Raw genomic sequence first — 27,801 nt, 5'->3', positions numbered from 1 at the left:
TGACTTGGCAGAAGTTTCCTCTCTCAGAGTGCGTCTTGTTTGTTTTATTGGTTATGTTAACTGTGCCCTTGCTGTGTTTTACACCAAAGGTTTCTGAGATCAAGAAACATTTGAGTGGCTTTGATTCATATGTGGGTGCAAAACAGAATATTTAACAGATAAATGTAAATGCAACTTCTACTACAGTTTATATAATATTTGTATAATTACTGATATGAAGTCCACACACTTTTGAGATAATGTATTAGGTTATCTTTTCCCCCTCATCTATATGTTGCTGAGAAGGAATTAGAATTTGTATTTCATCTGTAAAATTGCCCTAAGGAGTTGTCATTTAATATCTGCAGATGCAATTATAATAGTGACTTGTGAGCCCATGAAGACAATTTGGGACTGGACATTTCATTCAATCAATCAGTAATCTTTGTCGGTATATTAATTTCTCACAGCTAATTATTAATAAATCCGCCACACCCACACAAAAAAGATTATTTTAAATTAGTTTTATTTTTTATAACAAAATGAAAAATTCATTTTTCATATAGCATTGGTACACAAAAAGAATGGAAAACATGAAAGCAGTGCTTTCTTGTACCACATTAGACATGCTCTAGATCCACCGAGGCTGTTTTTCTTCGCTGAGATTGCAACCTATTCAGCTATTAGAAAAAAACAAAACAAAAAGTAAAATGAAACGAGCACAACCACAAATAATATCAGTTTTCAATCAGACAACAAAGGGATAGTAAAAACACATATTTCTCCTAGCACGACTCTCACGATGGCAGCCCATCACAGGGACCAGCACACTAGATTAGTTACCCATACCTGCTGTGAAGCAGTAGTTGCCCTTTGTTCCGCTTGCGTCAGCCGTCTCTGGAGACGACTAGTCTTCTCTTGATACTCCGCTAGCTGCTTCTCATACTGCACAAAACATGTATCAATTAGTTACACATGGAGTAAAACACAAATGTCTCAGTGTTAAACCTTTTGCTTTTTTTAAGTACTAAAGTACCAAGGAACATATGGTGGAATTATCATTTTCCATTACCGCAGACACACTTGTTTTCAGGCTGCTGTTCACAGATGCAAGCTTTGCATTTTAAAAATATGCAAAATCTTGACAACATCAGTGCAATTCATTTGTTTCTGAACAAACCCAAGCTGTTTCAGTTCATGGTACATTCTTTAAATTATTCTTGCTGCATCTGTGCATTATGTGAGAAAAACTGCTCTCAAACATCAGGTTTGAGCTCATAAGATGAAAGCAAATTCTACAACATAAACTCCTAGAACTTCTAGAATCACTGAGTTGTTAAAGAGCGCTGACATTTTTCTTAGCTGCTGCGAAGGCCTGACATCTGCAGAGGCTAACACCTATTAACAGGCTTAAAGAAAAAGACAAAGTCATTCACATATAATACAAGAATTATTTGAGAAATGACCAGTTTCACTTTTCTCTTACAATAATCTCTAGTGTGTGTTTGTGTGTCGCTCAAACCTCAGAAATTGTGTCATGGTCAGTTTGAAGCTGCGCCTCCAGCTCACGTGAACGCTGCTTCTGTCGATTCAGCTCAGCCCTGAAATGAACATTTTAAAAAGACGAGTCCAACCATCTGTCAGTGAGGGCCAAGTCAACTTTTGTTTCAGCTGCTGTTGAAATGTATCTGTTACTTAAACTTTGTTTCACTGTTACAGATAAAACTGTAAAGTGTCAGACTGAGAATATTTCTTTACATTTAATTAAAACTTTTTATTTCATTTTGTAGACTGCTGTATTAAATATTTCTTTTTCCAATTTCATTCTTTTTCATTTTTTAAAACAACCCACTGTTTCAAATTTTTCTACAGTGGGTTGTTTTAAAAAATGAAAAAGAATGAAAGCAGCCAGAGATACAGGCAAAGTATGCTGTGTAAGGTGAAAGGGTCAGCTGCACACCGATGTTTCGAAACCAACTTTAGCTCAGTTATTGAGTTTCGACCTGCCCATTTGGCCCATTTATCAGCGTGGTCAATAGCGGCACCAGCAATGACCTACAGTTCATGGAAGCAATTAAGGTACTCAAGCTCCCATCTGAGTCATAACTCTGCCAATGCTGAACACAAAGAATGCACAGTTTTAAATTCAGCATGACCTATGCCTCACAGGATGTTACACCTGTGTTTGTTTCTCTCATATTTTAAGCAGATTTATTGCTATTTATCAAATAGTTGCTTGCAAATATCTTTTAAAATGTTAGTGACACAGGAATTCTGTAACAGATGTCAGTACATCTATATAAAAGTGGAAGAATACCTAATTTTCATTGAACCATGCTAAAATGTAAACAAATATAGGTAATATACCTCAACACCCTAAAGCATTATGGGAACTAATCGCTTTAGTTTTGTGTGAGGAATGAAAGAGTGTCAGGCAACAACTCCTGAGGTGCACAAGCACATAGTAATTACCCAGTCAAGTCACACTCACAGTTGTCAGTGTAGAAGAGTTTGTAAGTTAGTCATGTGAAAAAAGGTTTCACAGGAATACACAGTCCTAGAAGTGTCCACGGAAGAGGCTTTCTTCAGGAAACCTTAACAAACAAGCACTACTTTTTCATTCTATTTCTAATTATATTCTCATGAACTTTAACATGTGCCATGCTAACTAGAGCCTGCAGAGTTTGAGTTGTAGCTCTTGTGTTACTTTTTATTTCTTCTTTTTTTTTTAAATTCCAATTTTTCTGATGGTTTGAGCTCAGGTGAACTTGCCAAGGCATCCACTCCTTGGAAGACTGTTATATTATGTTAAGGCACACCTGACCACCAACCTGAGCAAACGTCTGCTTTTATATAGGTGGTCACACTTGCTGATCAGTTAATCAAGTGTACTTGACAACCAGCACGTGGCTGCTATGCTTTTATTTCCTATTGAATCAATAAGAGTGTACTTTGTTTTGTACAGGACTGGACAGAGTCCTGTACAAAGTCATGTTTTCTTGTAAGTCATCTGGCATTTAAGTTGTGAAGTTGTAACCCTTTAGTTTAAAAGCACATCTCTTTTTGTGCCCTTCTGTCCTTGCATTAGTAATCTTAAAAATACAATTTCAAAAGTCTTACTTAAGGGTCGTGATTTTAGTCTCAAATGCGTGGACCAGGTTCTTGGCCTCTTCCTTCCATCGCTGTGTACTTTTCTGCTGAGCTGTAAGAAGTCGAGTGAGATCAGCGCTAGAACTTCGACTGCTTTCCTCCAGCTCCCTCACTCGTGCATCCAGTTCTTGCTCCTTCAAGCTGTACTCTTGCTCCAACTTAGATACCTGAAGGGATGAGGTTATATAAAGTTTCAAACTCTTTTTAAATGGTCAAATAAATTATGTAATGGTACATTATCACTTGTGTGTAAACCCTGTTTTATGCTATATATCTAGCTATCCTACTACTGACAATGGCTTTTCAGCAGTTAATCAAAAATATAACACTTTATTATTCCACTTTATTTAAAGGACCATTTCACAGATTTTACACATACCTCAGAAATTATCCCAGACAATGTCATGAGGCTAGAAAAACTTTTAATTAATTAACCCTTGATTTTTTTTTCTTAAATGCGGTAATTTATTAGGCAGGGTTGCAATTTGTTATCGTTATTATTAGAATGCATTATGGGAACTCCAAGACACATAGAAAGCCCAAATTTCCCAAATTTGGATTATTAATCATTATCGATTCCCATCCTTCCCATTTACCTGTTGCTTGGCCTTATTCTGGACTTGCAGGGTGGCTTTGCGCAACTCATCCATCTCCTTGCGGAGCTGAAAGTTCTCCTGCTGCAGTTGCAGCCGCTCTTCGCTGACATCGATGCAGTCATTGCGGGCTGAAGCCAGAGAGCTCTGCAGGCGTCGCACTTCTTCCTGGCATCGTGACAGCTCCTCGCTATACCTACGGGTAAAAGATTGGAAGAAATAATGAGCAAAGTAAAAGCAGAGCACTAAACCTGATGCGCAGAATACTTACGGATCAAATAACGAAGAGCAAATCTATAGTGCACTTACTCCATCTCCATCGTTTTAAGTTTGTTCTGCGTGCTTTGCAGAGTGAGACTTATGTCTTCCCTCTGCCTCTCAGCATCTAGACACCTCTGATGAAGGGCATCAATCTTCCTGAACTCTGGCTCTGCCCTGCCTTCCTTATATACCTGACACGAAACACAGCAGACTATTAAAATGATCAGCAGTGCCTCAGCACATTCACAAAACCACATAATCAAACATCATCAAAACACTGGAACAACTTTTTGCAGTGTCTTTCCTGCATTTCCCCTGATAAATTCAGATACCTTCTCCAGCTCCTCCTCTACAGCTTTTCTCTCTCGTAGGGACCTTTCAATCTGAGACTCTTTATCTGAACACTCCTAGACAGAGTCGGTAAAGAAGAGGAGACAGGAAAAAATGTTGGTAGGAGACAGAAATGAGTGGACAGGTAGACGCTATAAAAGGATTTATGGTGATTTTGAAATGAGTTTGCCCTCTTAGTTGGACAATTTCTTACCAGCTGCAGTGCAGACAGCTCCTCTGCCATACGGTGGATTTGAACATTGCACTGTTTGCGAACATTTCCCACCTGTTAAAAGATAAAGTCATAAAGCTCAAATATGGGGAGTTTAGCTCCTTTGCTTTTCCTTCCCCTTAGACTGACTTTTAATGGTCACAAAAAGGCTTAACTCCTGAACTTAACCATCTGAGTTAAGTGCAGATATAAGGAAAAGCAGTCTGTGTTTAGACTTTTGCTTTGACTACTCCTATTTTAACTTTTCAATAGCACACTTGGTAACTTAAGGAAGAAGTGTCAATGCGTGAACAATATAGTCATATACATTAGTACACTGAAATCAAACTAGATTTGCTGAAGATTGAAACCATAAAAAGTCAAGATGAAAATAAACATCAAGCAGCAACATAGTGATGTATTTACTGACTTGATTTATGTATATATGAAACAACAGATAATAATGAGACAAAGGTCATAAAACAAACAGAAAAAACAATAACTATAGCAACCAAAAAAGAAGCAATTGCTGCAAATTCTTAATTACACTTTATAGTGTTGCCGCTACTATGATATTATGTGCTTTCCTTGTAATTCAGTGAATATGCTAAATCTTGCTAAGTCATCACAGCCTTACTTCCTGACAAGTCACTAAAAGTATTGAATACAAATGCCATCCCCATCAAAATCTCAAGTGAGAAAGTTAAAGTGAAAATTATCAAAAGCATTTTCTTCTTCACAGACATTTAAAGGACCATCAGGCCATTGTTTACATTTGTGTTACCTGCTTGCTTTTGTTAAACTGATATTCTTCACTACATAATCAAGAACAATAGCCTTAAACTATGGACATTTCTTTGTGTCACCTGCATATACATCCTTCCTGATGCAAGTATATAATGCACTTGCATATTAAAGACACATAAAAACAATACTGCAAACTGTCAAAAAACAGATTACATGCAAGCTGACTGTGAATACAGTTTAATTGTAATCTCTGACCTCCATTTTTGAAAATTTCTTCCCTCACACTTATCAGTTCGAGTGGCTCTCATGCCTTCAGGTAAGTCTGAGGTCTGACTCTCAACTGTAAGTAATTCTTCATTACATGACCTTATCTTAAGACTGAACTGCCTTAAATGAGAATGAGGGACAGAGTAGATTAAGGTAAAAAAAAAAAAAAACATTGACCCACTTTGACTAAAATATTTAAACTTAAACTGTCTTCAATGACAAAATTACCTGTAAGCTAGGTAAGCAAAGGCATGTTAAAGGCAAAGCCCCATGATTTGGAAAAAGTCTAAAAGCATCACCATTTAATCTCTAGAATATCATCCCATGTTGAGGGCCAGCAAGAGACTAAGATGACAGCTAGTGCTTCAGTCATACCATTTTACATTAATAGGATTAAACAGTTGAAGGCCTTGATGAAAAAGATCCATTAACAGAGCATTAATCACCATGTCTCCAGGGTTACACAGGGTAAAGAGCAGGGCTTTGCTTTCAGCTTAGTGCCTCATATGTTAAAAAAAAAAAAAAGTATGGCTAAGCACAAGGTACAGTTGGAGGTTGCACTTCTCCTTGTAAAACTAATTATGAATCAAAAACTTTGGTTTTCTTTCATTTTCAGAATTGCCATTTTCGAAAGAAAGCATACAGATTTGGCAGCAAATACCCTGATGTCATCTATTGCTTTTAAGTAATGATGCGACTTGCTTCAAAGTAGACTTTAGTCACACACGAATCAAATTACATGAGTGTATTTTTAGGAGAAGCATTCATCTAGCTATTTAGTAACCGTGTACCTCCTTCTTGGTGCGGACTGCAGCATCATAGATCAACTGCTTGATTGCTTCCTTTGTCTTTTCCAGCTCTTCTGTTTTCTGCTTCTCTCTTAACAGGGCCTGAAGTGAAAAGTAAAGGCAGATACAAATAGGCAATTGAGGAGAGATCTGAAAACTATTTAGAAGATGCAGTCGAATATGTCAAAAAGACGACTCTGCCATTTAAAACAAACGCGATAAAACACTGAAAGGTCCAAAGTAACTGCATTTACCTGGTCTTTGTGCAATGTGGCTTCTTCGGCCACTTGAACGCTCTCTCGAACTTTAGACAGGGCTTCATACTTCTCCTCTTCGAGAGTGGTGCAACGTGCCTGGAGTTCCCCCACCTTTCGCTCCCACACAGTTTGTTCTCTGCGAACTGCCTCTGCCTCCTGTGATGCAGCTTTTAGCCTGGGATTGCAGAAAAGAAAGGATACCCAGCAGCAGAAAGAAAGTCAGAAAACTATTGCTTGACCCCATAAACACTGAAGCACTGATGTAAAATTCCATGACTTTCTATTAGATCAATACGCTGGCAGTGCTTTCCTAATCTCAACCACTGTTCCATCTTAGCTGACAGCCAGCAAGTGAAAGCCAACAGTTTAACATGGGCTGACCTGGTCTCCAGCTGGCTCAGGGCTGCCTGAAGCTGCTGCAGTCGTCTGTCTGCTGCGTGTTCACGGCCCCGTGCTTCACCCATGTCCTCTTCCTAAACACATATGCATACAGTTAGGTCCAGAGTTTGGGACAAGGACACCATTTTTTTTTTTTAATTTTGCCTCCATCCAAAAAGATCAAGATGTGACTGAATTACACTTTAGTAAAGTCATTGGATAAACTAACAATTTTAAATTTAAAAAAAATGGAGGGTTTTTTTGTACTTGAATGAAAATCATTTGGAGTTAATGACCATCTGAAGTCAATATTCATGGACATTATCAAATGCTGCATTTCCTCCCTTGAGATGCTCTGCTAGGCCCTTGCTGCAGCTGCCTTCAGTTTATATCATTTTCTGTTTTTTCATCAGTAACTTTGTTGGGTTGAGATCAAGTGACTGACTAGGCCATTAAAGAACACTCAATTTTTGTTACTTTCGCAGTGGGCTTTGTATCATTATCCATTAGCACAGTGAAGCACGATCCAGAAAGAGGATTTCTCTGTTCATTCAACACTGTATCAGCAATAACAACATCCCTAACTCACTTGTGATCAAGTTTCCACGGTGTTTGAGAGATGCTTCTGCTCATGAGGCGTTTTTTTTCCCTCCGTCATACTTTACCCTTTCATCATTCTGGCGCAAGTTAATCTTAGTTTCATCTGTCTAAACATTATTTTCAGAACCTAGCAGGCTCTTTTAAATGTTTTCTTAGACTAATGTGGGCTTCCTATACTTTAGTGTAACCAGTTGTCTGCAGCTTATTGTAAACCCTCTGTATTTACCGTCTTCCTCTTGATCATAGACTTTGACAGTGACATGCCTATGTACCTGTTTGAGAATCCTCTTGACTTGGTTAGATGCCATTCTTCAAGTTCAACAGTTGGAATTAACTTAACTTTTCATGTAATAATCAGGCATTAGACATTTGTGCAACTATATATAAAATTGTCAGTAATTCAGTTCGAACAGTTATTGCAGTACTTTTTTTAAAAGCCTTGAATTAAAGCTGAAAGTCTGCAGCGTTTGATTTAAAATTTAAAATCAAAGCAAAGACACACTGTCTAAACGTAGGGCCATAACTGTATCTGTCTTTCAAAATAGAGTTGTAAGTATGCAGGAATCTAATTTCAGATTATTAAAACAGATAGGCTGACATTTTTTAACTTGTCACACACAACTTATGTTGAAAAAAAAGGGAAAAAAGTACAAAATGCAGAATTCCAGCTTTAGTTTGAGGGATTAAGAAAAAAAAAAACTATGCAGAGTGCAATATTTTCAGCATCTCAACTATAACTGATCAAATCAAGAGTCCTTTCATGCTCCTGAAACAAGTAAAGTATTGGTCTTTTTTCATGAATATTCATGAATTAGGCAAATATATGTATTTATATTTTCTTTTTTTCTAACCCGTCTCTGCATCTGTTCCTGGAGATTCTGCAACAGCTTGGTCATTTCATCCACTTTGGCTGTGGCTGTCCTCAATTCAGCTTTGGCTTGCCTACATAAGGACAGAGAAAGGAGAAAAAAAAACCCCACACAAATTAAATAGCAAATTAACTGTCAGCTAGAATTTATAGCAGCCTGTCTGGGTTACTGAAAAATATATTTGGACAATTAAAAAAAAAACAAGAGAAAACAAAACAAAAAAAAACTCATTTTCTTCATTTTTGCTAAATGTCAGTTGAAAAGATGTCTTTTTGGCAAATATCAAGCTCACAGCTTAAAACATACATTTAAACTTTAAGACTTAAAAGAACTCAGGGGTAGAGATGTCGTGTTATTGGACACTTTGAGACTTTTACTTCACACTGCTCTTCCTCAAATATAACCTCCATTTATGAAACAACTTCAATTTACACAAAGTTACAGGACATGGGAGAAGGTGATTTTCAGTCCAGTGTAGCATGTTGTGTAGTAGTTACACACTAACAGAACATGACCTCTGATGGCAGCCAGTAGCCTGTTACCTGAGCTGGCTGTGTAGCTCCTCCATCTCCGTGCTCTGCTCTGTCACTGTCTTCAGGAACTGCTGGTTTGTCTGTGTGTGGCAAGAGAGACACGACTGCCATTTGTGTGGCATGATTGCAAACACAGCTCCAACATTAACAACATCCAAATCAACCTTGTCTCTAATACATTTTTCAGTGTCCTTTTACATTAAACCCCGAGGTGTCTCTGTCAGTGATTACTACAAAGCCAGTCACTCTCCATGCTGTGAAAGAAACAGGCTGCTTGCATGAACAGTCAGAGGGGGGAGAGCCTAAAGCTTGCCTTCCCATTAAAAATGCATTAGAGGGATATAGTATTACTATACAATCTCTTTATACAGTGTATTGTGACCAAGCACCTGGCGTGTGTGTATGTGCGTTCACAAGTTTTTGTGTGAATAAAAAAAATCCACAATATTTTGTACTCCTTAATCTCCGAGCAAGGTTAAGCCCAAATACAGGTCAGTCGTGTCTCTAAATAAATAAATAATCTCTAGTGCTGAATTATCTGTGACTGTAGGATAGAGAGAGAGCGGCAGAGGGAGAGCAGAGAGTACGACTTAAAAAGAATCTAGTTAGAGGATTACCAGGTGAGCTGACAGTCAATTATACAGCCTGACAGTTCTGGGTGACTACAGGAGTGATTTAGAAAACCAATTCGCTTAGTTAAAAGATTAATTATTAGAGCAGGGTCAATTTCAGAGAAGTGCATAACATTTCAATACCGTGGCTAATTGGGAGGCAGCAATTTAACACACTTTTAATTAACCGTCACTTACCGATTCCAGTTTCTGATTGGCCGCTTGGAGTTTGTATGTGTGCTGCTGAAAGTGAACAAGCTGATCCTGTGATGAAAAAAGGGGCATTCATGTCAAGTTAACTAACAGTAATTACCTCATCCTTATATCCCACATTAACTAAGGCCAAAGTGCTCTAATTAACTTGATTACAATGATAATAGCGCCATCTAGCGGTGAGAGGTTATTGTTCTAATCAAGTTCTGGCTTTGCATTTCCATTTCAGAATACTGAACCTTGAGTAGAGATGGCACGATACCACTTTTTTATGTCCGATACCGATACCGATATCATAAATTTGGATATCTGCCGATACCGATATGAATCCGATATAGTGTTTTTTAATCAACAAAACTGTTTTTTAAATATCTTGCTGCATTTTGTATAAGTTCATACTCAAGTTTAAAACAACAACTACACTAAAGCTATTCTGTTATACCTGTATGCAAAAGAGAATATTTCATAGTTCAGCAATACTGATCAATCTAATAAACTTAAACCTACACCATCCTCCCTATTCTGGTATTTTAAAGAGTACTTAGCATAAATATTAAGCAACCTAACTAATAGGGTTCCAACTCCCAGCAACAACAAAAATAAATAAATAAAAAATAGGGAACCACCCCTCACGCGCCACCTCATGATGCTTAATCAACGTAATCAACCTTAATTTGATGCAGTGTGAAAAAAAATGCACAGAAATCAATTATTTTTCAAGAAATATTAAATAGATTCAACATCTTTCTTCAACAAAATTGCAGACTGCACAGATAGTACCTTCCCAAAGGAAAAAGTACTATAGCTTACTAGGGTATATTAGACTTAATAGTTACTATATACAGTAATTGACTTCTATTCATTTTACATCAAATTAAAACTTTGGGTGTCAGATAATTAATTATTAAAAACAAGACATTTTAAATGAGAATAAGAAAGAAAAGTATGTCTTTGTGCCCCCTTTTCCCTGTTAATGCCCTATCGGCCCCCCTGGCTAAACTTTGCTAGATCCGCCCCTGCACAGTTACCAGCGTCAGCTACGTAGAAAAAGATCCTCGAGTAGAAAGTAATATTAAATACATTCTAACAACAGCTGATCAAGCTTAAACGTGCTGCTGTTGTTCAGCTGCTGGTTTCCTCTTTCTGGTGCAAAGTGGGCCAAAAGCAAACAAGAGACACGGACTCGCGACAGAAAAGCCGATCAGCTGATCATTGATCAGTTTCATGATTGAAGTAGCAGCAAGAAGAGGCAGTCGCTCCATATATCGCTTGTTAAGCTTAACGCAGGAATGCTTTACAAACATTCAGAGATGGACTTACACACTTGCTTTACTTCTCTCGGGATAACTTTGTCGGAGATGAAATGCCGGGTAGCTAGCGAAGCTCCACATGCTATCCAGACCACCGACAGGTCCCGCATGCCACAGCCGCTCTATCACGTGATGCATACTGCTCCGAGTGCTAACGTTCTGAGGCGAGTTACGGCGTGTTGCAAGTTTTGTGAGGTGCTTTCGTGATATTTAATGGATCGGATTACATTTTTTATTTTTCTCCGATATCCGATCCAGTAATTTAGGTCAGTATCGGACCGATACCGATACGTAATATCGGATCGGTCCATCTCTAACCTTGAGCTGCTGTCTCTGGGAGTCATGGATTTGTCCTTCAGAGATTGTCTTCTGGTAGACCTGCTGGAGGCGATCCAGCTCCTGGGCTGTGGTCTGCCACAGTTCCATGGCCTGCATCCGCTCCTGAACACGTACAGCAAACAATATCCACCCACATTTTGACACAGAGTTAACTTTCTTACTAGGAGTTGGAAGAAGAATACCAAACATCTTTCTGCATTCACAAGAGATCATTACTCCAGACACAAAAAACAACTCTTCTCCCTCAAAGATGACTAATGGTTTCTAAATAACGTGTGTTGCATCTTGTTAGCGGGATAACAAATCACCACTGAATCCAAAAAATGACCTGGGTTTTGTTCAGAATTATTAAAAAGTGCAAAAATGACAGCTTCATTAAAAGAGTGTGTGGAGCCGCTGGGAAAGGCTTTGCTGTCTTCAGTTATTAGTGCAAACGTGTGAACTCACTACTCAAAAAGAATTATGTATCATTTCCCAATGTTGCATATGTAAAAAAAAAAAAAAAGAATACACAGACGGTACAAATGTTTAACTGTCAGAAAGCAATTCTGACAAAGCCAGAGTGGCTGTTTCCTTGTGCTCTCCACTGAATCCACAGAGATCAAAATAATATTGATCGTCTGATCTAACTTCCAGTCACGATGAATGTTCACAGCATCCAGCTAAATTCCAGCTGCACTTCAGCTCAGCCAAGGCCCTGTTGCGGTTTTAGTGTCCATACAAAATAAACATACCCATTAATACATTTCAGCTTCACAAACATTTATTCTGAGTGCTACTTAACAAAAAGAGAGAAAGCTTTATTATTGTTATAATATTACATTTTTAAGTCGATCACCTGAATATTTAGTTTAACCTGTATTCGAGGCGAATATGGCTTTTAGTTGGTCAGTGAATGAACAGACAAAACCCTAATACATCTTTGTAGCTCTCATACAGTAGGCAAAAAAAAAAAAACTGGCATACCCTGACGCTGAAAAAGCATCAGCTAAGAAGTAAGAGTTTTTTACGGATACCTGCAAATTGGTGCCGATTAACTTCCCATTTAGCATTTAATCAAACAATCAACTAAACACTGTAGCTCTAAAAATGTAGTTTCTTTTGATCTTAGATTGCTTACAACCACACTGCGAATTAGGCTACACTTGGACCCGGGGGGATGGTCACAAACATCCATCCATCCATTCGCGTCCGCTTATCCTGTTCAGGGTCGCGGGGGGCGCTGGAGCCTATCCCAGCTGTCATAGGGCAAGAGGCGGGGTACACCCTGGATAGGTCACCAGTCTGTCGCAGGGCCAACACACAGAGACAGACAACCATTCGCACTCACATTCACACCTATGGGCAATTTGGATTAACCAATTAACCTATCCCCACTAAGTGCATGTCTTTGGACGGTGGGAGGAAGCCGGAGTACCCGGAGAGAACCCACGCAAACACGGGGAGAACATGCAAACTCCTCACAGAAAGACCCCGGCCTGATGGTGGAATTGAACTCAGGACCTTCTTGCTGTGCGGCAACAGTGCTAACCACTGTGCCACCGTGCTGGTCACAAACAAATTTCAGGAATTAAGGAATTTGTTAACTTACAGCTTTTATGCAGAAAAGAACTTAAATGATCACAATTAACCTTACTGGACCAAACTGTTACTACAACCTTGGATACACGATTAAGACTACACCCTACTCTGATAAGCAGTACTGTCAAATCTTATCAGGATAAAGAGAAAAAGCCAGGTATTAAAGGAAGACAGGTTGGATAGTCACAGATTCAGTTTATAGCAAGATAACCTTTGAAGCAAAGACCTACAAGGAGTCTTTCTAATGACACAAGGTCTGTACAGACTTAAGCCACATCAAGCTGAAATGGACTGAAAAATAGAAGAAACAGCAACACGACGCAACTGAATAAACTTCTGTAACACAGTTAGGATGAATTTTCTAAATTCTTTCCTTTTTATAGCAAGAATTCTACAAATGTTCAGGGTTGAGCGAGTTGCAAATTTAGATTAATACACTTTACAGTTTAAGATGATTCCCTTTTCTAACGTTAAATAAGAATTCCTTCCTTAAAATATTGGCATTTCTTGACACCATGTGCTTGCTTTCAAGTTTTGGAAAACACATGTAGAAATTTCAGCGTACTGAAAAACTTTGTCAGCTTCTAATTCCTGGTGTTTAAGAACAGAAGAGTGCAGAAAAGACCTATGGATGTGTGACTTCAAACTCCAGGCTGATGGATATACACACAGGCTAGAAAGGCCCCACACACGATGTGTTTCTTATATAAAAAAAAAAAGAAGAAAAAAAGTGTGTCTTAATCTACAAATGTTTAGACATATCAAACGGACATTTATGCAGACCTGTTCAGACAGCTGGACCTGTTCTTGGAGATTTTTGATGACCGCATCTTCTTCCAACGTGCTGCCCTCTACTCCTGAAGCTGTGGGCAGGGCATGAAGCTGCTTCTCAACAGACTCTCTCAGCTCTGCATGAAGCCTGGAAAAAGTATTCAGACTTAAGAGGTTATGTCACAAAAATAAATAAATAAATACATTAACAGCATGCATAGTTTTAAGTGCTAAATAAAATAGAACAACCTTCATAAGGTTAATTATTTAGCTGGAATGCAAATGGTCAAGATGCCAGAATTCTAATCAAAGCTCTAATTACTAGACAAATGAGCGCACTAATTACAGCAACCTGATTTGTGGTAGGTCATAGAAAATCAATCAGCCACTGAATGTAAAATAATTCAAGTAACAAATTCACACACAATACTGAATAATGCCATATCTTATGACAGGTTTAACTTATTGAAAATATTAGTACATTTGTCATGTTCTGTTGTGCAACCAACTTATTACATATTAACATGAGTGGATTTATATATTTTTTTACCTTTCATTTTCCTTGACAACCCTCTCCAACTTCAATTTGACGTCTGTCATCTGTGTCTGTACGTGAACACTGAGAGTCATTGATAACATCCCGACATATTTAATGCATCAGATGACCAAGAAATCTCAGGATTAAGATATTTATTTCCCAGCTACCTCTATCAAAGTCTTTGACTTCTGAATTATCAGTTTAATAGATTTCAAGGACTTAAATCTATAAATCACATCACTTCATCAAGCACCCACCACCACACGCCTGTGTATTCAAACATTTCAGATGAAGGATGTTTTATTATTTCAGGATGTTGTTTTGTTGATTTACCTGATATCTCTGCAGCTGTTCAGTCATTTCTTCCATGTGCCGATCATACTCAGCTATCAGAGGAGCCATTATACTGCAACACAGACAAATGATGTTTCAGTACTGGGGGGGAAAATTTTTTTTTTAAATTTTGTATTCACCATAACTCTGTCTTGCTGAATCTCTAGTGAATGCTGTGTCTCTAACATGTCTACAAAGTGGTATGAAACTGATGAACTGACCCTCTATCTGAGATCCAGGGCACAGGAGACTCAGTGCGTCTTTCCTCCTCAACCTAACAAACATAAGGCATGTAAGGGGTGAGGGCTAGCAGTAGTTAATTGTATCAAAAACTTACTTTTCTCAGTTCAAAAAAAACAAAAAACAATCACAATTTTTTTTTATTGAAGATGCCAAATACTTGATTAATTTTAGATGAGCTAAACTAGCATAAGTTTTTAAGTTGAAGATCATTCTACTGTACACACACATGACTATGTCAGTACCCACCCAGACAATGCAGTAAATAAGTTCATAGATGATACCACTGTGGTGGGGCACATCTCTGGGGGCAATGAGACAGCATACAGAGCTGAGTTTGAGAGGCTGTCAGACAGGTGTGCGGACAACAATATGGGCCTCAATACCACCAAAACAAAACAGCTATAGTCAACTTTAGAAGAAAGAAGTCTGAGCTGCAGCCCATCAGCATCAATGGGGAGTGCGTGGAAATGGTATCCAGCTTCAAGGTCCTGGGTGTCCACATAGACACAGTACTCCAATGGACCTCAAACACCTCGGAAGTTATAAAGCAGACCCAACAGCATCTCCATTTTCTGAGAACCCTCAGAAAAATGGACCTTAAGTGGGAGCTGCTGATCATCTTCTACAGTTGCTCCATTCAAAGTGTGGTGACCTACTGCATCTCTGTATGGTTCTCTAGCTGCACAATGGCACACAAAAAGGCACTTCAAAGGGTCATTAAATATGGCCCCAAAAATCACTGGACATCCTCTTACATTCCTGAAGTTTAGCACTTGCTGCCTCAAGAGGGTATGCAGCATCCTACAGAATTGCACACACCCAGGACACCGGGTGTTTAATCTGCCTCCCATCTGGGAGGAGATTCAGGTTGCTGAGGCCGCGGAAAAAACAGACTCAAGGACAGCTTTTACAACAGGGCAATAGCCCCAGTCAATGCTAACATCTGACCTGATTGGTCATCTCTCTTTACTTTTTTTTTTTTTTTTTTTGGGGGGGGGGGGGGGGGGCAATAATGTGCAATAAACATTCATTCTTTAATTTATTAAGTCATACTTTTTTTGCACTTTTTAAAAATCTACTGTGTTGTGTTGTGCTTAGTGCCGAAATGGGACGGTTTCTAATTTCATTGTACTATAGTACCAAGTATGACTGTGCAATGACAATAAAGAGTTATCATAACCCATTTTATCTTATGTCTTCGTACCTGAGAAGATGTGGACAGAGCACCGTGCCCATATTGATACTGGCTGAGAGCAGAATTTAGCCTGCGGACTGAAATGACACAAAAACGAGGACACTTACACAAAAAAGCATAGATGTTCTAGTGATCATCACAAGCAGAAGACTGTAAACATCCAAAAAATGCACGCCATATAATTGATTGATCTTTATACAGGGACCACCTATGGCTTAAAAAAGAAATTAACATAGAACAGTGTCAAAAACTGATGGATTAAACGGCGTAACAGAAAAATATGCATGTCGTTTCCAAGTTTCGTCTCACCTTGATCACGCAAAAACTCCAGTTCTGCCTCCATGCTTACGATGTCGTCTAAAGAGAAGCAAAAGAATTTGCACTGGCAAAAACGACCACCACTACCAAAACTAAAGACGAACACTTAAAGCCTGTCAAACCTGGCACCACTAATCTAGGGGTTCTTTTCAAGTTAACGTTTCGGAACACGAAGAGAAAACTGTCGTTTAAGAATGTACTAATTCAGGTAAAGATGACACAAAGCCGCTAGAAACGTTCACTACAAACTAGCTAGCTACCTGTAGTAAATTTGTGCAGCTCGTGTTAGCTAAAGCAGCTAATCAATCTCGGCTAAGCTAATCAAAACAACTCAGTGTTTTGATCTCTTCAACAAAACACCAAACACATTTTCCGAGACAGGATGCGCTTAAAAAAATACGCAAATGCATCGCATTGAAATTTTTAATTCATAATAGATGTTTTTACTTCAATCCTCGTTTCCGCCTCTTGTTTTGAAGTAAACAAACGGGGACCAATGGAAAAGAAGCTGTGCAACCGTAAAGTCATTCCGTCTGTACAAGAAACGTGAAAGGATGTTCCTTTAAAAAAAATAAAAATCAGGAAGCAGATGTAGAATACATTTGGAAGTCAATAATGCCAACTCTGCATATATAACAGTTTGAATTCAGTTGTTTGTTAAGGTATGATATATAACGTCATCACGTGAAAAGAGATTATGGTTTCTAGTTCGTCAGAATGTGTCACAAATAGTGGTTTAAAAATTGCTGGATAGACATTTCCATACAGATGTAACCACATATTGCATGAAAACGTAAACAGCATAGAGTTGGAAAATATCGTCCTCTGCTTATCGTTTTACTCTCAGATCTTATCAAGTAAGTGTAATCCTCGGACGTTTGCTTTACCAGGAAAATGATTTTACTGTCTTGTTACTGATAACATTATTCTGTTTTACACAATTTGATAACAAACTGCGGGTGAATCAAAGGGTGAAACGCAGAGTATTTAAAGAAATTACACGCGCACTCGGAGCACTCTTGTCCTGTAGCCAGTGAAAACAAACATGGGGGTGACTCGTGGACTGCAGTTTATAACACTTTTCCACATTCTGCTATGCTGTGAATCTCTGTAAGTTTTGTAGCTTTTTTGTTCCCTGTGTCGCTGCTCACACAGCAGATTTTAAGACTGAGTGATTTTCTTTCTTTCAGTCCACGCACGCAAATGCAGTTTGACATCGAACACACTTGGGACAGCAACCCTGTAAATCATGACCCCCTCAAAATCACCTTCTCTCCTGGGTTAGGAGGCCTGAAGGTGGAGGTGTCTGGTCCATTCTTCAATGACCCGGCTGCTCCTGCAGGGCCCCCAAGCCAGGCCTTCCCTGGACTGTGGAATTATGAAGGTGGGTAGATTGGTCTGTTGCTTCCATAGCCATGCAACCTTTCTTTTAACACAAGACACAAGCTTTTAGGGGTTTAGTCCGTGCAAAAAAAAAAACAAACAAAAAAAAACAAATCGATTTTAGTTCAAATAATGTGATATGAATTCATGATATCCTGAATTTTTAAATATAAATATTTTTTTATCAGAAATGCCAGAATGTCAGCTTAAAGCTCACAAAACTATTTCAACAACCGCCAAACAGGTAAAACAGCAAACGGTTAAAAGAGCCAGTAAAAAGATTCTGCATAAAGATGTAAACACAAAGCGCGACCATCGGGTCATCCACACAGACATGTCGTCGGGTGCTGAAAGTCGACATCTCACAGATTCTGAAGCTGTCGGTTTCGTCACTCCAACCGAAATTCACAGAACCAGCAGCAAAAGAAGATCAAAACTATGCTTCATGTTTGAAAAATATCTTACCTTGGTTGTTTTGTTTCCACCACAATAAAATTACACTTCCTGCACAGCTCCCTCTCTCAGTGTACATTAAGAACAGTTTACCATCACAAATCTCTATTTTCTGAATTATTCGCTTGCTTATTACACATCAGTCTATCGTTGTTTACAGTGCTATCGGCCACTGTTTGTTTTTTTTCTTCCAAAAAGACCTCTGACAAGACCTGCTGTCAATACATTACAAAACGCTTAGCTCTGTCTCTAATAAAACCTCTGTAACTTTGCTCTGCTTCACCTCAATAGCATCAGGTAATGTTTATATGCTGATTTGTGGTTTTCTTCCATTTTTGTTCTACTGCAGAATATTTTTAAGGTGGTTATCTGCTATAAAAAGCCACCCCATGAAAATCTCCTTCATGTTTTTCTGTGTTTTATCCTCAGTTACTTTGACACAAAGGCATTTACTGTGATTCTTACACCTCTGATGAAGTCTCACAAGTGTCAGCTTTGCTTTTATTGCCTACATAGATATAAAAATATGGATATGTACTGATAAATGATCAGAATTATAATATTTCTGACTGAGTCAAAATTGAATCGAATCGGAATTGAAACAGTTATAGAAATCAGTGACGATACCCAGCCCTATTATAAAATATATATATGTTATAAAATACCTTTAGCCTTACGCCCTTAATTTGTTTATGTATCAAAGGTAGCCCCATTTGCAAATTATTAATGTAAAATAGAATCCCCTTTTAATCACTTAATTGGGTTTCATAATTTCAACTGTTTTTAAATGTTTGTTATTGACAGGAAAATGCATTCTGTTATATATATGCACAGTATGATTATTCATATTATATTAAATTAGAATATTGATGAATTTCATATATACTTATACAACATGAAACTAGTCCCATGAAACTGTTATCTTATTTTCTTTAACCTCAGTTTGGAAAACAAACCTGCTCACCAGCGCCTCTAAAACTCACAAATTAACATGTTATGTTTTATTTGTTTAATCTGTTCCCATTTGGCCCATCTCATATTAAACTGCTATATACAAAAGCTAACCAGCCGCTAGCTGAAGCGTAATATTTCAGAGACCTTTCCCTAATTGTAGCACAATTCTTTTAAACGCTTATAATTAACAAATGAGAAACAGCAATTATATAACCGACAAGCTCCAGACTTCATAAGGCTGATTCCAACGGAAATTCATTATCTTTAAAAAGGTCACATTTATGGCTTATTGTAATAGATTGTAGTATTGTACATGTGTTACTTTTATGGTCCCCATGCTTGTTGTAGCCGTAGTTACGGAACCATCAGTTATGATTATGTAATTTAGTCCCTAGGATGCAATTTTAGGCCCTTTGGCAAGCTGAAATAATATGAATAAAGTCTACTGTGGCTGAAGAGACTAGAGACTGTCTGTTTATGGGATCATTACAGTAACTGCATTATCATTATTATGGCGACACAGCAATTAAACCTCACAATGAGGCTGAGTAATAACAATTGGTTCTAATTGACCTCAAGTAAGTTCGATTTCCGTTTAATGAGCCCCACATATTTGGTCTCATTAATGTTACTTAATAGATTGGAAACCAACCCCATTATGATCTAGGTAGATAAAGAGCATGATTCTAGGTTAGTGAGTGTGCTGCTCACATAATTGTATTTAAAAGTTTATGTAATTGTTATTTTTGCATGTTACTGTTAAAGTCTGAGTCAAAAATGAATGACCTGAATAATTTAATTATTACTTTTTTGTCTTTTTTTTTTTTTAAATAAGTGCTGATAAGGTTAATAAGACAGTTAAAGCAGTTTATTAATGTGAGATTAAAAGTCTTATCTTCATTTTTCCATATCTCATCAGTTGTAGAGACCTTCTTCCTTGATAGTACTACAGAAAATTACCTGGAAGTCGAGTTTTGTCCGTGAGTACCAAGCTGAGCTCTTGCTCTGCCCATGTATATATAGCCATATGTTTATAAACAGTGGAACAATGACACGTCTTCCCTGTGTTTTTACTTTAGACATGGACAACACCTGATATTACTACTGTCAGGAGCCGGCCAAGCATTCCTGGTAGGCTGCGTATGGAGGTATTCGTAGGGTTTTTTTGGGTTTATGGGATATTTCTTACATTTTTGATTTCTCTCTCCAGCAACAGCTTCCCATGGTATTTAACACCAAGATCACTGGAGACAGATGGACAGGTGAGGCTCTCATCCCTTGGACATACTTCCCTCCCAATGTCAACAAGATGAACTCCTACGCGATCCATGGCTCAGGAGAGAATCGTATATATGAGGCTCTTTATCCCATCCCCAAGGAGGAGATAGCCGAAGGACAAATGCCTAACTTGTGAGTATGCTGACTTCTACAAGTGAAGTTTGATGTGCCATAGGTCATGTGCACAGACATTTTATGTTATAGTGGTGCTGTCGTGAGGCACTGAGACAGAAAAAGAGGTTCATGTGCAAAATCACACCTTTTTTTGTATATTCTTTTAAAGGTACAGTAAGTCATTTTGTAAGAAATTTAAAAGAAAAAAGAATTTTACACTAATTCATTAAAATATTCAGAAAATACATACAAAATAAATAGGAGAGGCCGCCAGTTTATGGAAGCCATGGCAACATCTTGAAAACAGCAGCCAAGATAGAAATCGCCGTTCCACCTAATAACATGTTATATACGTGGATAGAGACTGTCCATATTCATGGTATTACTATTAATTCAAATGTCATAAATAGCTCTTTCAAACTCCATAGGACTATTTAACATTTGCAAATGTATATTTTCATTATCGCTTTCTCCTCCTCTTCATCTGCCTTCTTCACCACTGTTCTCTCCTCCCTCATTTCCACCTCATTGTTTTCGTCCTCAACTGAAAGTTTCAGTTTGTCTCATTTCACAAACTGAAATCAGTGCTCTAACACACAAAACATGCATAAACATGCTTATTTATTCTGGTTATTCTCCTTATAAGCTAATATTAATCAACCTAATGTAGGCTCTAAAAATTATGCTTTCCCAGTTGATTACATTCTCATATTGTATGACAGTTCATTTGCTATCTGTCCAACAATGTTAGATCCACTTCAAAGCAAGTTTCACTAATGCCGGTTACAGCAGCTAACTGGCAACAACAGCACCACTTACCAAGAGAAAAGTTCACTGAAAGTTCACTGACTCATATAACACTCCTTTCACAAAGTTTTACAGCCTCCACCAGGTTAAATAGACTAGGACACTCAGCATATTGAAAACTGAGGTAAACAGCGGACTGACAGCCTACACTCAAACTTGTTAAACGGTAGTCTGCAGCCAGAATTTTTGAGGTATCTTGGGTTTTAAAAACCTAAAATACTGCAAAAAATATTTGGCAAATTTCTTTTTTTTTTCTGATTTATTGCTACGTGTTGATATTATCCAAATATTTTAAAATATTGCGCGTGCAAAAACAAATTAAAACATGTTTGTCCTACAGCAAACATAAATAATGCACTTGAATTGGGAGGGTTAAGGAAACAGGAAACTGCAGTCTACTGACATCTAGTGATGAGATTTTGCATACTGCGCCTTTAAGTTGTAAAACAGGTGTAGATCAAATGGTACTTATGTCCAATCCACAATCTGTACCTTTTAGAGTCACATTAGTCAACTTTGTCATTTCAAATTACATGTATATAAATGTGTATTTCACTACTTTATGCATAATATATTAAATTTGTCTTTCTGTCTTCTAGTCACCGGCTAGAGTATTTCAAAGATTTTCGCCTGCAGAGCATCATGGGAGAGGGTTGGGTCCAACCACCATCTGATCTATGGCTTGGAAAGCCTTAAGCTTCTCAGAAACACTCCTCTTTGCCTGTTTCATTCTTGCAGACACATATCCACAAAAATCCTCTAAAACAGCAGCAGGGCAATAGGATAAACCCTCTCTGACAGGGAACAAAGGGCAATCAATCTTTATTAGTTAATGATGTCAAACGATATGACATGAAATATGTTATCAGCTTGTCAGATTGCGTTAGTCTTCACACACATCTGTGCAAGCACACAAACATGCACTGCAAGATATTGGACGTCGCCACAAATTGCCTGAGCAGAGCGTGACCTACAACACTTGTACAGTGGAGGAAAGCGCACAGCTTAAGTGTTTGACTTCAGTGGGATAATTCCTTGCAATTCCTCGTGATTCTAAACCCTAAATGTTGAGACACTGATATTAAAAAAAAAGAAAAAAAAGAAAATGTGCGTTCTTTTGGGTTTGTCTTTATTGTCATTCCATTACTATGATTAATGTCCTTTATAATGACATCTTTTTACATACTGCTGCTGTCCTTTTTCTGTGATTGATGTCACTTTAATTTTATGTCTGATGTTTGATTATGTTTCATTCCCATGCCTGTAAAATAATTATCTGACATTTTGTGGTATAATCTTTTTCACCTTTTGCCTGGGGGTTAGATATGAAGATCAGTGTCGTCCTCATGTATAGATGCCATTTATGTGGCTAGATGGTTTAATTTCTGACTTCTTCCCAAAACTTTAAACTGCTCCAGTAACTTTACCAATATGAATACCCAGTTCCCTTCTTACATAAAACGGCTGTATGATATGGATCTTAGTGGCAGATAAATATTCATAATTAATAGCTGATGAATTTATTACTCTCATATATACACTCACTAGCCACATTATTAGGTATACCTGTGAAACCACTGTCAACTCTACTACTGTTTGCATTAATATTATAAAGATGTTTTTTCACCATATCAAAACACAAGAAAGGGTGAAATATTAAGAAATTTTATCTCTTTATTAAGTACAGAGGAATTTACTTTGTATAGGGTTGCATTAGATATGCATCTGTACCTGTACTTAAAAAAGTGTCAGTGAGTATATATATCAAAGACCCACTAACTCAATTTTCCACCCACTTTCTGAAGTGGAGATCACAGACCTTCAGATCTCCGACATACACTGACACACACAAACGGTGATTGGGGACTTACAGATCTCTGTGTTCTCTCCATGACCCCCAAGTCAGTCCCTCTTGCCCCCACTGCAGCTCCTTATAGAGCCTGCATATTTATCAGAGACTCCTTTCAGATCACTGACTGGCTAACCTCATCTCCTAACCCATAGATGGGGGGGGGGGATTGATTTTCATGTTGGCAGTGTTGCTCTTCACTGTGGCAGCCCAAAAGCCTATATTGAGCCCTATCAGTTTTAATTGGCATCCTCGTCTTTGAAATGGGTGCAGTGATTAGGCTTGGAGAGCCCACCTCTTAAGCCTCATCCTTATCATCGCCTGCGGTGATTTGCCACCACACTGAACAATATTCACGAGCACACACATACACACAGAATGGTCACACTATGCATGAACATGTCTCACAAATAAAATGTTGACCTAAAATATGTTTTTTAATGCATTTTGACAAAAACATGCTCTTTCAGAAAAGCTTTGATGAATACACATGACTACGCGCACCCACCTGTGTGCAGGGCGAGGATGTGTGTCCACACTAAGATTTAAAACCAGTTCTCTCTAATTAGTGTGAAGAGATGAGAGGGGAGAGCAAAAGAGGTAGCAGCCGTTCCTCTACCTCCAAAGCCCCGGCAGACAAGCAGACACGGGGGCTGTCTTATCCCCCTAAGAATAAGAGACCAGCTCGCTCTAAAACATTCAACACCAGCTTAAGGGTGATTTTTCGTGTCAAAAACTTTCTGGTGATCACCCCAGACCCTACTTCATTTTTTTTTTGTCTCCAAAAGACGTGGGTCTCATTTCCTCAAGTTTAAAGAGTGTTTGAGGGTATGAATGAGGATAAAGTTGTGATGAAAAATAGAATGTGAGGGATAAAGGAGTGATCTCAGAACATGAAAAGATTGAAGAGATTGAAAAAGTGTAAACGGTAATGACTTTGCCTAGTTTTCCGAATTCTGTGATAGGGCTGCAGTATGGCTCCAAAAGAAAGAGCCATACTGCAGCTAATGAGATACTGTGACAATTTGTAGCCTTTGCAAGCTAATGCCACAAACAGTATCAGATTGTACAGAGCGATAGAACTTATCAACACTGTGCAGTACACATTCCTTTTATGGCTGGCTTCCAGTACAGCACATCACACAAAGAAAAGCAAACTTTGATCAGTGTTCATGAGGAACTTTATCTTACCTAATCACCACAGTACTATTATGCCTAAACAGCAAGCAACCCTTTCCGCATTCTTTCAACAACAGCCAATGATAAACCTGTCACAAAATAAGATAATACCCCACTGGTGCTACATATTGTCAGTCTTCCATTGAGTTTAAAGTAGATAGGCCTATAATAAAGCATTAATGGAAGGGAACACAGCATCCCCTTGTTTTCCTGGACCAGCTGAATGCTTATTAACTCAGTCTAATTATTGTCCAACAAGTCCATCATTATTGAGAGGGCTGCAGGGTTAAAGAATGGAAAGGGTGGAAGTGCACACAAAAAATATCTCGACCTAAATGCTTCTACGGTGTGTGTGTGTGTGCTTGTGAATGTGTGATGACACAAGTACTAATTGCAGTTGAAGCCTGCTAGTGTTGCGGCTACAAGGATGGCATGGCTAGAATGTGGGATGAAGCTGTAAGAGGCTGGGGAGAGAGATGCAAAGCCAAGCGAATGCCAAGGACATTAATGAGGGCCAGACAAGTTCTACTTCTCAAGAACACTGCAGCGAGGAGGGATAAGAGTGGGAGAGAATGAGGGAAATAGAAAACAGAACGAGGAACAGAGGGGTTTCATTACAGAAGAATGTTATTTGCAATCTTAAGCAAGCAAGGGTCTTTTTTCCATTACAGATCCATAGATTGTTCGTGCTAACATGATGACACATAGAAATTCATTGTCATTGTCTTTGTTTTTATATAGTCACACTGATATGTGCATTTACATTTTGCAGTCTGTATTAAGAATAGTAAGAACAGTTACTCCTGCAGTTTCTCCATTGACACGGAGAAACAGAGACACAGGCACCGGTGTTCACTTTTTCATGAAAAGGAAGAAGGATTTATATGTTATCATCATAAACATGAAAAATAAATGATAGCAGGACGGAGGCAAGATAAACTAAATTAAGCTTTCTTTGTTATCAACACAGAATATAAATCACAACTGTTTGCCTAATTGATTCCATTACATTCCCACCTGCCTACTGAACCTCTCATCCATCCATATATTGTTTATCTTCATTTTTAGCTAGATGGATGAAAAAAAGTTGTTACTGGATGTGAAACGTGCTGAATTTCATCCTTTTTTTTGCAAACACAATAATTGCCAATTAGAAGTAGCACAAAATTATTACAGAATATTTGTTTCTGTACAATAAACTCACAAGAAAGCAAACTCTTTGTACAGAAGTTTGCTCGTTTAGAGGATGCAAGATAGTGATGTTGCTTTGTTTTTAATAGGAAATAGACTGCATTGAAGGTAATTTATGTGCAGTGATATTAGCGGTTGTAAGCGAACAAGTTCCCTAACTCTTAATTGGGAAATAAATCACGGTGTTGCCATAGCAACAAACTCTTAAAAGTGGTCATTGCAAAATGAGAGCTTGTTGAGGTAATGTGTATCTGTGTGTGAGGAGGGGTGGGTGTGTCCACTCATGCATGTGTGTTTTCACCTCCTCAAGCTCATTACCATACAGCCTTGTTAGTAGAGCTTCTGCTAGCTGTTGTACGTGGCATCCAGTTTCATTTCATTAGCCCTTGTTTTGTCCATATTGCTATTAAAAAAGAAGCTGTGAGCTTGCTCATTTAAAACAGTGGCAAATGTTGAAATAAGAATGTAGTTAATTGTATATAGTGAACAAAATTACCTAATTTCATTATGTGCCAAAGCTTACCACATATTTTTTCTATAGACGCCATGTCTGTGATTGCTTTTTTCCTCTGCTATGCTTTTGTTCACATCTCTATTATTTATATAATCATTTAGTTGCTTTCTTTTTTCCAACTTTTCAATTTTTCTTCATTCCCTACTCTCCTCACCTCTGTTCGTCTCCAGGGACCTGTCCTCCTCTCTCCTCACCACCCTTCCATTCATGAAATGGATGGAGGCATAAAAAACCATTAGCGCAGATGAATGGATAGACTGGCCTAACACAATCTGGCCCACTTCAGCTGACAGTTTAATATGGACTCTCCCACAGTGTGGTTGCCCCAGCAGGATGCTGCACTAAATCTCACTTTGACTTGCCGTGATTGATACAGATTTGACACATCAAAACCCTGTGTGCATGCATGTGTTTGTGTAGGCATGATGGATATGACAGACGATCGGCAGACGGGTGAGCGGTGAGAGGCAGAACTGATAATTATAGTATTTATCTGGGTTAGGTGTCATGGCTGCCTCTGCTGCATTATGAAAAGATAAAATGCTGAAATGTCTTTCAGTGCATTCCATCAATTCAGCACCTGCACCTCACCTCTTAAATGAAATGCACCATAGAGGAAAGTAATGAAGTTTATAATTTAAATGAGTGTCTTCGAACACAAAGTGCAGAAGGGAAACCTTCACTTATTGTATTTGAATGTCACTTTCACTTCTTGCAGTGCTTTTCAACCACTGAAAGCTCCTCACTGTGCTATATTTAATGTTTCACCTTCATGAGCACTTAAACCTTCTTTAGAAATACCTATCTTTTCTAAATGTGTCATTTTATATAGTACTTATACCTTTGTCAACCACGTAGTGTTCCTAGGAAAGATTATAAAATTGGAAAACACAAATAAAAGCAATATTATCCACGAAAGAAAGAAAGATCAATTAACATATAGGTGTTTAAATCATTATTTAGGCCTTTTGTACAGCAGACATTTGGCTACTTGGAAATCAAATAGTATCCCAGTAAGGCATCAAATCCTACTCTATAACAATTTTTTATCACTTCAAACTTGATAAACACCAGTACAGTCACATTGCTCCATAAAAGAGAAACTTCTCATGACAAAAGGTAACACAAAGTGGCTTAGGTCTGAACAACCATTGCCAGCAACAGCATCTTATTAGCCAAGATAAGCGACAAATCAATGGTTTGAAAGTCACTTCATGGTCAGTGCAGAGCCATTTATCTCCACTGACTCAATTAATTCTTCCAGTATCGTTAGGCAGATCAGTCAACAGAAGAAAGTAGATTTCTTAGTGACAACTTTACTAAGATGCCCTAATTGCCTCTTACTACACTGGAATTGGCGACATTTCAAGATCCACCAGATAAACTGATGCACATACACAATCAGTAGATAAGAAGTGAAGCAATTCTTTTTATTGCAACCCAAGATACTAATATGTAATACATTTTGCTGAACATTGACCTGCTTTTGAACAGTGACTAGCTGCAGCATAAGAGAATACTAACACATAATTTAAATTCAGAGGGAACAGCAAAGTCCAAAACAAACTGTTCTGGGTAATGCTCTGTACAATACAAAATGTATTGTAATCTCTTGCCTGTTATTCCTGATGTTAAATCCACAACTCTTTGCCATGCAAAACATT

At 38.1% G+C, this 27,801-nt stretch overlaps 2 protein-coding genes across 6 annotated transcripts; one reads left to right on the top strand and one right to left on the bottom strand.

Annotated features, from left to right (window-relative positions):
* Nucleotides 1-488: 488 nt before the first annotated feature.
* sclt1 (sodium channel and clathrin linker 1) lies at nt 489-16,961 on the bottom strand. Of its 2 annotated transcripts, XM_026169923.2 has the most exons (22): nt 16,863-16,961; nt 16,407-16,454; nt 16,107-16,174; nt 14,881-14,933; nt 14,660-14,732; nt 14,339-14,394; nt 13,801-13,936; nt 11,416-11,538; nt 9,773-9,838; nt 8,973-9,043; nt 8,413-8,503; nt 6,965-7,056; nt 6,581-6,758; nt 6,330-6,428; nt 4,528-4,599; nt 4,316-4,390; nt 4,032-4,174; nt 3,726-3,918; nt 3,100-3,296; nt 1,502-1,580; nt 829-924; nt 489-659 (listed from the first exon to the last, which is right to left on the bottom strand). In XM_026169923.2, exons 2-22 carry the CDS (start codon nt 16,438-16,440, stop codon nt 600-602), a joined length of 2,055 nt encoding a protein of 684 aa, XP_026025708.1. In that variant the 5' UTR covers nt 16,441-16,454; nt 16,863-16,961; the 3' UTR covers nt 489-599. The 2 variants fall into 2 exon arrangements, with proteins under 2 accessions (XP_026025708.1, XP_080158822.1); XM_080302696.1 differs by lacking the exon at nt 16,863-16,961 and having other exon boundaries at nt 16,407-16,582.
* On the top strand, nt 16,435-22,510 carry c6h4orf33 (chromosome 6 C4orf33 homolog). Of its 4 annotated transcripts, XM_026169924.2 has the most exons (7): nt 16,964-17,272; nt 17,386-17,525; nt 17,606-17,799; nt 20,125-20,185; nt 20,285-20,336; nt 20,416-20,615; nt 22,004-22,510. In XM_026169924.2, exons 2-7 carry the CDS (start codon nt 17,461-17,463, stop codon nt 22,098-22,100), a joined length of 669 nt encoding a protein of 222 aa, XP_026025709.1. In that variant the 5' UTR covers nt 16,964-17,272; nt 17,386-17,460; the 3' UTR covers nt 22,101-22,510. The 4 variants fall into 4 exon arrangements, with proteins under 4 accessions (XP_026025713.1, XP_026025710.1, XP_026025709.1 ...); XM_026169928.2 differs by lacking the exons at nt 16,964-17,272; nt 17,386-17,525 and adding an exon at nt 16,435-16,623; XM_026169925.2 differs by lacking the exon at nt 17,386-17,525 and having other exon boundaries at nt 16,942-17,077.
* The last annotated feature ends 5,291 nt before the right edge of the window (nt 22,511-27,801 follow it).

Source organism: Astatotilapia calliptera, chromosome 6 (assembly GCF_964374335.1).
Source record: "Astatotilapia calliptera chromosome 6, fAstCal68.1, whole genome shotgun sequence".
In the NCBI taxonomy this organism is placed as follows: Eukaryota; Metazoa; Chordata; class Actinopteri; order Cichliformes; family Cichlidae; genus Astatotilapia; species Astatotilapia calliptera.
The sequence above is the reverse complement of the archived record's forward strand: the minus strand, read 5'-3'. Positions and strand labels throughout refer to the sequence as shown.

Coding starts and splice junctions, on each gene's coding strand:
- sclt1 (XM_026169923.2), bottom strand. CDS start 16,440: ATGGAGGCAGAACTGGAGTTTTTGCGTGATCAAG. Junction 13,937..14,338: donor GTTGTCAAGGAAAATGAAAG/GTAAAAAAATAT, acceptor TACTTTTTCCAG/GCTTCATGCAGAGCTGAGAG. Junction 4,391..4,527: donor AGCTGTCTGCACTGCAGCTG/GTAAGAAATTGT, acceptor GACTCTGTCTAG/GAGTGTTCAGATAAAGAGTC.
- c6h4orf33 (XM_026169924.2), top strand. CDS start 17,461: ATGGGGGTGACTCGTGGACTGCAGTTTATAACACTTTTCCACATTCTG. Junction 17,526..17,605: donor CTGCTATGCTGTGAATCTCT/GTAAGTTTTGTA, acceptor TCTTTCTTTCAG/TCCACGCACGCAAATGCAGT. Junction 17,800..20,124: donor TGGACTGTGGAATTATGAAG/GTGGGTAGATTG, acceptor ATATCTCATCAG/TTGTAGAGACCTTCTTCCTT.